The 10,934-nt window shown below is 38.3% G+C and overlaps 1 protein-coding gene across 1 annotated transcript; it reads left to right on the top strand.

The window, feature by feature from the left end:
• The first annotated feature begins 97 nt into the window (after nucleotides 1-97).
• On the top strand, nucleotides 98-1,234 carry LOC140150081 (muscarinic acetylcholine receptor M3-like). The gene has a single exon (XM_072172084.1). The coding sequence runs from the start codon at nucleotides 98-100 to the stop codon at nucleotides 1,232-1,234; it is 1,137 nt and encodes a 378-aa protein (XP_072028185.1).
• The last annotated feature ends 9,700 nt before the right edge of the window (nucleotides 1,235-10,934 follow it).

Genomic DNA, 10,934 nt, shown 5'->3' on the forward strand with positions numbered 1-10,934 from the left:
GTTTTACTATTCTTACTTCCTTCTGAGAAAGGATTAAAATCGTGACGTACTTATATGGCATGTGTATTGTTAGATGGTGTTTAGCGGGGGAAGCAGAATGGATGTGCCCAAAACTTTGGATTACGTTAGTGCGTACAATGCTATTGTGTTTCAGCATGAAACTAACGATACAAACCAAACAAATGTGACTGATAGGTTGGATATACATCTGTCAACTCAGGCTATTACTATCGCAGTTTTTAGTGGATTTTTTAACACTATCACTCTGTTGGGGAATTTACTAGTAGTGTATGCGTTCTGCACCACTCCAAAACTACATACCTATACCAATTACTATGTATTGAGTTTGGCTGTCTCTGACATCATTGCCGGTGGATTTACTATGCCTATTTATTCGGTTTACTGGGTTTTAGGCTACTGGCCTTTTAGTGACGCTTTTTGTGATGCTTACTTATATATCAACCACGTATTCATTCATATCAGTATTTTAGTTATTGTATCCATCGCCTTTGATCGGTGGCAAGCTTTAGTGATGCCTTTGCAACATCTTAGCAAACGTACCCTTAAACACGCACTGAGTCTTATATCACTAAGCTACATTATTCCGTTTCTGGTATGGTTACCTGGTTGTCTTCTGTGGCCTTATATGCATGGGGGAAGAACAATTCATTCAGAACAATGCTACCCACAGTATGTTTCAGACAGTTTGGTATTTTCGTGTTTCGCGCCAATAATCCTGTTTTGGTTTCCATTGTTTGTAGCAACGATACTTTATTGGAGAATAATTATTGTCATTCGACGCGCAAAGATGTTAAAGAATAAGAGAAAGTATACAGTAACTATGGAAAGCTTAAGTAGGTCTTCAAGACTAAGTCAACGAGCACGTACGGAACTTGAGAATGGAATAAACCATACTAAAGAAAGAAACGCATCTATTAGCCTCCAAGGTGACAACTTTGAAGTGAATGAAGGTTTTACTGATGATGTAACACCAACGGTGAACACCCGTAAGCGTACAGTGACTGCGGAAAAGGTTAAACGAGCAATCGAGAAATTAAGGCGGGAAAATGTACTTGCTACTAATACTCTTACATTGGTATTCATTGCGATGGTGCTGGCCTCCGTACCATGGTCTGCACTTGTACCTGCTTACAGCGCATGTGGAGATTGTATTCCATTGGCATTATATCAGGTAGGGACTGGGGACGGTGGAGGAGAACATCATGATACTTGAGTGATAATGATACTTAAATTGTATTCTGAGTTACAGTGTAAAATGTGCGTGAAGGTCGTATTCATAGGTACCTCTATTTGATGCGACATTTATCTCATTTGATAGCGCCAGTCAAACACCGTTTAAAGCAATCAATAATCCTATTGCTGAAGAAGATAATAAGCTTCTACCTATAGAATCTTAAATAGCTCTAGTCTTTGTTTGCTTATGCTAAATCATGTTCAAGTGGTGGGTTAAAAAGCATTGTATTTTGTCTAGGTATGTATAACCAAAAATTAACAATGAGAGGACATTCCTGAACCTCGTTGACTTGGGGATGATTTGAAATGACCGCCAACTATGAATGTTTGATATTTATTACCAGCAATGTGGAAAAAGAGACATATGTAGAACCGAAAAAGGTACCATTTTGTTGAAGGAGCAGAGTTCAACAAATCATATCCCCGCTTCTGGATATCGTTTGAAGTCAAATGATATACAATTTTAAAGCTTATGATATATATTTCTTAGACACGAAATAAAACAAAATTGACCGGTGCCGACTTTACGGCTGATTCGTGGTGTACGATCACAAATGTTTACACAATCATATTATTTCCACATTTGCATCTTGTGAGCATGTGCGCATTAGTGCGAAAAACTGGCGCCAAGGTCAATCATTTCATGGGAAATTGTTGTACTCAACATCACAAACAGTATATGTTATGATTAACAGTTAGCAACCTGGACAACCGATTCTTTAGAAATGCTTAGTCGCGCTGAAAGTCGATCGATACATGTTAAAATCAGCACAATTCAGAGATACACCTTTTTGCTATGAAATTAATTTTCTCGGTCAAATATAAAGCAACATTTGTTTTCTTCAGTAATGTCAGTTAAAAACTTGGTGCTTGGATATACATTTTTTTACAAATCCTGGTGTTAAAATTAAGCATCAAATTGTGTCTTTAATGTGATATTTTTGATTTTTATAGGCCTTCAGTTCGCCCGCGAGCTTTTTACGGAATTCATTTTTTAGCGTCTCAAACTAATATAGTTTGCTAAAGAAAGATATTTCCCGCCTCTGTAAAGCACATCGTGTGGGTCTATATATTATAGTTTTGTTAGAATTTCCGTTTTTATTTTACCCTTTTTCCCTTCATACTCCGAAAATGTCTAACTCAGTACTTTTATCTCGAGAGCAACCAGCAGAAATAGTCGATATTTCCTTTGTTGTTTATCCAGGTCAATTTTCCATTGAAAGCAAATTGCCCGACCAGCGATTTGGTAGCCCAAATCCCCAATTGAGTGTTCTGGTTAAACATGATCAGTAGGAGCGCTATAGGCCTGGGAATTTCTTTGCTATATTGAAGTTCTAGCAACACTGTAGCCATGCCGGTATTCCTATTAAACCCAGGGATATCGATCCACAATGCTAGTATTAGCCTTAGATTTCACTCGTTGATTTTGAAAATGGTCAGCCGGCAGTAAAAATGGTGAAATGAAAACGCAAATTCTGACAAAACTATGATATATCGCTCACGGTGATGTGCGTTAGAAAGTTGGGAAAAATCCTTCATTAGCGAACTATCTTACTTTGAAAAGCTAAAAGGTTGATCCAAAAAAGGCTCGCGGGCAGAGTTTAAGCCTATCAAAATCGAAAATCTTACACTAAATGACTAAATTTCACGCCTAAGTTTAACACTAGAATTTGAAAAAAAATACAGTATCAAGCACTACAATTTTTCCTGACATTTACTGAAAAAATGAAAATGATTGCTTTTCATTTGGCCGAGAAAATTAATTTTACATCGAAAAGGTGTAACTAAAAATTTAGCTCATTTCAACACCAAATTCGATATCGTTTGTATTGCCTCATTAAATGACTGAGTGAGCCTTGCCAAACAAAAGAATCGGTTGTCCAGGATGCTAACTGTTAACAGAGGAGATGACGGCATTCAATATTTGCTCCGATCAGCGACGAATAATAGAGAGCGTGCAAGGGCTTTAACCCCCAGGCAAGACTATCGCCAGACTATCGCCTCTTCCCTCAAGGCCCCGACATGAGCTGAGATGCCTGTGGAAAAGATCCCCTTTGTCGACCATTATAATAAGCTGGTTTATATGCTACTGGCTCCGATATAACACAATTGCAGAATAGTTGTCATTATTTAGTACTTATCTAATCAAAGAAAACTTTTTATTTCAGCATGCCTTGCAGTGAAACAATATACTAGATCCTGTTTACGTAATCTCGACTAGAAGCAACGTGGGCATCATAATATTCAGAATTAATAGTATTCTATGCAAAATTAGTTGCCTAACTGGTCCACTAAGATGATCAACACATTAACGTACTTTTCGATAATTCAAACAATTGAACTACAGGGTGTCCCAGAATGATCTGTACCGGGAAAGATGGAATTTTTTAGGTATGAAGGGCATGTTAAATGTTCATATTGTTTTACATTTTAAGTTTTACATATATTTAGCTTTCTCAGATTTTTTAGATTTTAAAAATTTGACGTTTCTAGTAGAAGTTATAGAAGAATGCGAAAAAATGGTGAATTCTAAGTTTTGACAACGCAACCTATTTTGAAAATCTGTAACATTACTAACCGTTCAGCACAAAGTTATTTGGAAAAAGTTATGCAGGTATTTTAGTTGTGCCCTGTTCATATTTCCACTAAATAGCCGATATCTATCTATTATTTATGACGTTACGAAGCAATCATTACATGGAATTAAGGATTTGCGGCCTAATCCCATTCTCTCTTTGGCGGTAGTTTTAGTTATTGTGGTGTGAGGTCCATGTAATTTGAAATGCTTGCAGAGGTCGAACTGGTTGTGGTACAGAAAAGATGGCTCCTCAATTTATTGTGCAGCAGCGTAGATTCCTTTCAAAAACTTACTGGCAAACCGGCAGCTATGTTGAGACGCAAAGAAGATTCATTAGACGATTTCCGCGAGCACGCGTTCCAGTCAAAGGAGCGATAGTGTATAACGTAAAGAAGTTTGACGAGCACAGAACTGTCAGGAATCGGCAGAGTGAAGCTTCAGGTGCTCGTAAGACTGTAAGAACTAGAGCGAAGATTGCAGCTGTCTGGCAAGCTTTAAGGCCCAACCCCAACAGTAGTTGTCGTCGAAATGCTGTGCCAAACATCCCACGTTCTTTATTTAATCGTATCGTGCCATTTTCAAGGGTATGCGAGTCGTTTGCGCTGAAAATGAAAAGCAGTTTTCATTGATTTTACATTATTGCATGCCACGCCAAAACAAATAAAGGTAGCGTGCTGAAATTCACAGAATAAGTAGGAGACATGTCCAGCATTATAATGCATGTATCAAAAATAGATACACTGCCCGTCTTCTATTTTTAGTTATTTTTGCAAACACGGTACAAATCATTCTGGGACACCCTGTAGTTATTATGCTATTAAGATAATCTACCATACTACTTATTGTGATACAATTTAATCTTGTTCTTGTTCCTGATCAGTTTTGCCTCATTAAATCATTAAAGTTATGTCCAGTCGCAAAGTCCGGCGAATTCCACTGTAGACTTAAAGACTGGCAAAACATAATGCATCGCGATACTAATGAAACACAAAACAATGTTACTTTCATTATTCTCTCCTTTCCAGGAAACTGAAGTATTAATCTATTCTGCTCCACTTGACAGAACTGTAGAAGTTTATGAATCAGGGCACAGAATATCGAAGAAGACAAAATAAATCCCTTTCTTGGGAAAATGTGCACTTATGACGTAATCTAAAAAAATCTTCATCTCTCATTGGATGAATCTGGCACACATTTATCTGGTTCCAAATGCTCTACTCTGAGAGGATTTATCTGGATTTTTATAGCTTATCTTACAGATTGGCACGATTTGTTATTTGTCTCAAGCTTCATGTTCTAATAATTCCTTCAAATGCATTCTTATTTCACATTAAGTCATAACCTGGGGATTCCTATGGTATTTCCATTATGTAATGCACTAATTTAATTCTGATATCTGAGGATTCCGCAAAACAAATATAGCCATGTGATGATGTCATTGTAAACAAGAGATTTCCCAAAATTATTTAAAGGGAGCAAATGTTCTGATTACATGATAGGGGATGATCTAACCCACATGGAATAGTGCTAAAACATGCATGATCCAATTGCCTACTCATCTGACAATGATTTGCTGATTTTAACCACTACTTGTCATCTAACAGCAATTCTGATTGGTTGATAACTTGAAATGCTCATTCCAAGTGCCAATTATGACTAGACTTTAAACTATTTATGGTCAAGCTTGCATTCGCAGATGATCTTATTAATACGCTCCTTGATTGGTTCAAAATTGGACACAATATTAATTTTGGCCAATCGACAGGTAGTTCTCACGGGGTTGACTCAGGAGAAACGGCCAGAAAGAAGTAGTCCCTTGAAGAGTAAAAGTGTTAAATCAGTCAGCTCTATAGTTTAAATGTGTTGAATCTAAATATTGCTTTTATGTACCAAATCAATGCATTCTTATTAAGCAAATCCTTTCATTTCTATTTTTCTTCAACACAGGCCAGTGTTTACATCGCCCACGTCAACAGCACCCTGGATCCGTTCTGCTACGCCATTGCCAATCCATTGTTCAGACAGGCATTTATGCGTATACTGTGTTGCAGACGACAAAAACCCGTTACATTGAGCACTTAGCTGCCGGTAACTACTAAACAACAACTGCCGATTCGACAGAACCAAAACAGCAACAGCCGACAGTTGAACACGCTGAGCAGTCCGACAATTCTCGCTATTCGCAATAAGGGCGCCGCCAGCGGTTTGCGATGTATCATGGGAAAAATCGTGATGTATCATGGGAAAAGGTCGACATCCAAGTCCGCGCAATACGAATATTACCATGCTACAATATACATAAAGGAACACGTGACAATATTTTTTAGTTTGTCAAAATAAAGGTGTTACACGCGAATCGATACTCAATAATATTGTCACGTGTTCCTATGTAATAGCATGGTAATTTGAAATGTGCACAATGTCGATTTTTTCTCATGATACATCACGATTTTTCCCATGATACATCGCAAACCGCTGGCGGCGCCCTTATTGCGAATAGCGAGAATTGAATTCAAGCAGCCAAAACACAGGTAGCCGCCGATAAATGAACAACAATGGTAGACAGTTGAACATAAGTATTATTAGCACATGTAGCCGAGAAATGAACAAAATCAGCAGCCAAAAGTTGATCACAAGGAGCTGATAATTGAACTTAAGCATCTGATGCATTAGCACACGTATCCAATAAATTACCACAATGATCCGATGCATAAGCAGCCAATAAATGTACACCAGTAACTAAAGACAGGCAGCTGATAAATAAGCACAATCATCCAATTATCTATGCTCTAAAATGAACATAAGCACTCAATAATTGAACACCGCAGCCGACACTAAGTATCAGTATCCTCAGAAATGAGCACTCACATGTATCCGTTAGCGGAACACTAGCAATTAATACCACTAGTAGCCGTAGCCAATAAATGAGCTCCAGCACTGATTAACACAACCTAAAAGTCGATGAATGAAAAGTAGTAGTAGATTGGTTCTATTTGGATATTCGCGATGCGTTCGGTGCGCCCGTAAAAGCGGGCAACCAACCTATGATTGTTAAATTCGGTACGCTGAATTTGAATCTGTTGTCTGTCAAGAGATGGCATTTAAAATAAAATGACCCACCAGAATCATATAGAGGAAAAACATGGGACCTATAGTTAAGAAGTTATAAAGCATGTAAGGTCTAATGTCTATTTGCTCTCTTCTACGGGGGTCTATAAATTAAAGTGGGTCAAATGTTTGTAAAAAATGTCTAGCTTGAGGGTTTCATTACAAGAATAGTTTGTACTATCTGCGATGTCTGGTTAATAGGACAGCATAGCGTTAAAACGTCAACAGATACCACAGGCCTTTGTCTTTATTTATCTTATATCTTCTGAACTTTATATCGTGCAGTTAGTGTTATCCTAGCCGAGAAACTTCGATTAATTTTGGACCACTGTCACGTTGAGCCCCAAACTTCGTAACTATATGATCTTTGGGCAATTTTTGTGATCCTTAGGACCAGACAAATAATTTACATGTTTGGAGTGATTTGGAGCATGTTTTAAAATGTGATCCCTGTATGATCCTATTTTAGGGTCCCTTTTGTGGGTAACGGGGTACAGCTTGGGAAACAACATATTTTAATTCAGCATACACGAAAAAATAAGTTGGTTACCTGCTTGTACGTAAACTTGCCAAACGCAGCTTAAAATTAATAAGTACATATTTCCAAAATAGAACCAGTCTACATGTATTCGCCGATCGCACTGTCATCTCAAAACGCGTTCCTGCAAAGTGCGTGTTGCGTGTGCTTACACCTGTCAACGCATGCTTTGAGTGCCATGTACGCTTTCCAAACGCATTCTGGCGCGTTGCTAGAAAAGCGAGAAAAACATAATGTTCCTTTTGCAGTGGCGGCGCCGGGGGGGGGGGAGGCAAAATCAACACATTTTGAGCAAAATTGTCTCAAAAGTTGAAATTTTCGTAACTTTGGTTTTACGGGGGCGGGGGAACAGGGGGCAAGAGTTCTGACTGGAGGCCCATGCCCCCTGCCGCCGCCACTGCCCTTTTGCGCATGCGTTTGCAGGGAGAACCGCGTTTTGGTAGCAAGATTGCGAATCCGTGAAATGGTAAATAATAGGTGACAAATGATAATTGGAATCGATTAAGGGGGTACTACACCCATGCCCAATTTTGTGCCTATTTTTGCATTTTTCTTAAAAATTATAGCGCATCAGTGACAAGTAAGATATGTATATTATAGGGGCAAGGACTACAACAACTGCACTGAAAATTTTATTTCAGCACAGGCAACAGCTATGGAGTTACAGTCAAAAATGAGGGAAAACCAATATTTGATCAATAAATCAATAACTACTTCCCGTGAGTTGCTGAATTTTTAGTGCAGTAGTTGTAGTCCTTGGCCCTATAATATATCAATGCGCTATAATTTTTGAGAAAAATGCCAGGGGTGTAGTAACCCCTTAAAAGCACTTGCCGTCAATAAATTAAGAGCAACTGCGGGTAAATGACAACAAGTAGCTGATGATTTGCAGTAGCAAATTAGAGTTACAAAAGTCCGAGTTCCTTCAGAATATGTTTGTTTTACCTTGATGAAATCATCACCCGTTGTGAATAAATGCCTTTAAATACAAACAATGAACATTATATCACACCTCGCCTAATGGCGCATATTGGTCTAGGGTACATTTTACACGCACAAAAAGGAGAGCTCCCTCATCTCTAAATCCCAACAACAATTAAGGTCTGTTTTAAAGCTTTTTTACGGCAGGCACTTTAAGTTTGTGCCTTAAATTCCAATTATGTCAAGGGAGCCCATGTGCGCCATTAGGCGAATTTTTAAGGGATTTACAAAAGGTCTATATGACACTAGATGCATATATTTTCACAAACAGGGTTTGGTAACTTTGTAATTTTTGTATATTTTTAATATGTATATTTATCACATTTTTGAATTCTGACATAATAGTTGGCGAGATATAGCAGTAAAGTGGTATCACTTCCTCATTTTCACCTCACGCTAGATAAGACTTAATAGTTAGTGCTCTGGCTCTGTGATAACGATTTAAAAAAAGTAATCTCAAGGAAAATATTACGAATATACATACTATTCTTTTTTCTTTTCCCCGTCAAAGTTCGTACGGAACAAACACTAACAATATTCTCTCACATAAACAGCATAGCAATCGTCTGTATCGAGCTATTCCAGATGAAATACAATAATTATTGGAGGAAATGATAAAACGTTGTGGCAAAATAGCGACCATAGACTAATACAGACTATTCACTAACAGTCAAAGTCCCTGTGCTTTGTATGCTGCGAATTCTCGCATATTCATGAGGGCCGATCGTTCGATCGTGTGCGTATGAAAATCACGTATACGCGATAGAGCGTTGTATGTCTTTGCGTTTACGCGAAAGTCCGTGAAAATACGCGATATGTGCGTAGCACATTCGTCTGTCGCACCTCATGGAACGATCGGCCCTCATTATCATAGACATACCACTTGTTTGTCTGGGCTCATTATCGGGTGATGCTGGGATTTTGGTTGTTTGTGGTTAGTCTGCAGGCCTATCTCTTTAGTCCATGCAAGCGACATATCCAAACAGGATACCATGTAACAGCATTGCTTTGAGCCATATTTTACCATTCGATGTTAACCACTGTAAATTATTACGATGTACACATTATTTTGATTTTAATTAAGAATTACCGAAAAATATGACGAAGAATATTATTGTAGTAGAAATAAATATCCGGTCGTACCCAGTAGTGTCTTTAAAATGGTCCAATTGATAGAGGTATATCTGAAAGTTATGGTGAAGAAATCGTTATCACGTCTATCTAACGATTATGATTAAGGGGGGCTGATGCAAAAAGGGGACCCTCAAAAGTTTTGACCCTCCTAAGGGGGGCCATGAAAAAAAGGACCACAAATTTTCCGGGGGAAAGTGAGTTTATATGCTTTTCTATGGGGGTTGACCCATGTCAAAAAAAAAAAAAAAAAAAAAAAAGGGGGGACCTGAAATTTTTGAGATCTGAAATTTTCGCGACTGTACGTGTATAGTATAATCCATTCATTTAACCTGATCCTCACGTATGTACATGGAAAACACTGTGACAATACGTTGTGTATTGTCACGGTGAAGACCGTGCTTGGAAGAGTATGCTGTATGCTAGCATACGCATGGTCACGGTGTATACCGTTGTCAAAATACCACGTACTTTAGTACAGTTATAACGCCCTCTGTTGGTCATAATTACGTATTTTCAACGTAGTGAAGAAATATTTGAGGTAATATGCGACCCCATAGAATATAAAAAGCAGAATATTGGTATATTAAAAATCAAAATGAGGCATGGGACTGGCTGTTGGCGGCTACGGGGCGTTATCTCAAAAGACAATATTGCTAAGACAATTATTGTTCAAGGTTGCGCCGCAGGCTTATAAAGAAACAATGTTGCTCCAAAAACAATAGCAAACAAGCTTAAACTATAAATTAGCCCCCGATAGAGGGCAGGGCCTGACGAATGAGGGAAATTATGGGGTAAAGAGTTAAAAAAAAATGTAAAAGTAGGCCTATGAAATGGGTGACGAGCTGTCCGTAAATATAACAGAATTTTCGTTATCAGTTCGTCATCCTTAAGGTTACTCTTGCTTTCTTGCCCTGCAGGGCCCTTATATTGGGGTCCCACTTGGAGTGTTTAGTCGTCGTATGGGAGTCTCCGGCCTCGGGCCTGCCGCGCCTTGATGTTTTTGGTTGATACTGGGCCCCAGCATCAACAAACAGCAACAACAAAAAAACCTTAATGTTAAAACCTTGAGTAACCTTAATGTAACGACAAATGTAACTTCTAAAAATGCTAGTTTTTATATTCTATAGTGTTATATTACCTAAAATATTTCTTCACTACGTTGAAAATACGTTTTAAAGTGAATTATGACCAACAGATGGCGCTATTACTGTACTAAAGTACGTGGTATTTTGACAACGGGATACACCGTGACCATACGTATGCTAGCATACAGCATACTCTTCCGTTGTTCTGCAAATTTTGATGAATATATGAAGAGCTTATTTCCAAACCGTGCACAAC

The sequence above is a fragment of the Amphiura filiformis genome, chromosome 4 (genome assembly GCF_039555335.1).
Source record: "Amphiura filiformis chromosome 4, Afil_fr2py, whole genome shotgun sequence".
NCBI classification, from domain to species: Eukaryota; Metazoa; Echinodermata; class Ophiuroidea; order Amphilepidida; family Amphiuridae; genus Amphiura; species Amphiura filiformis.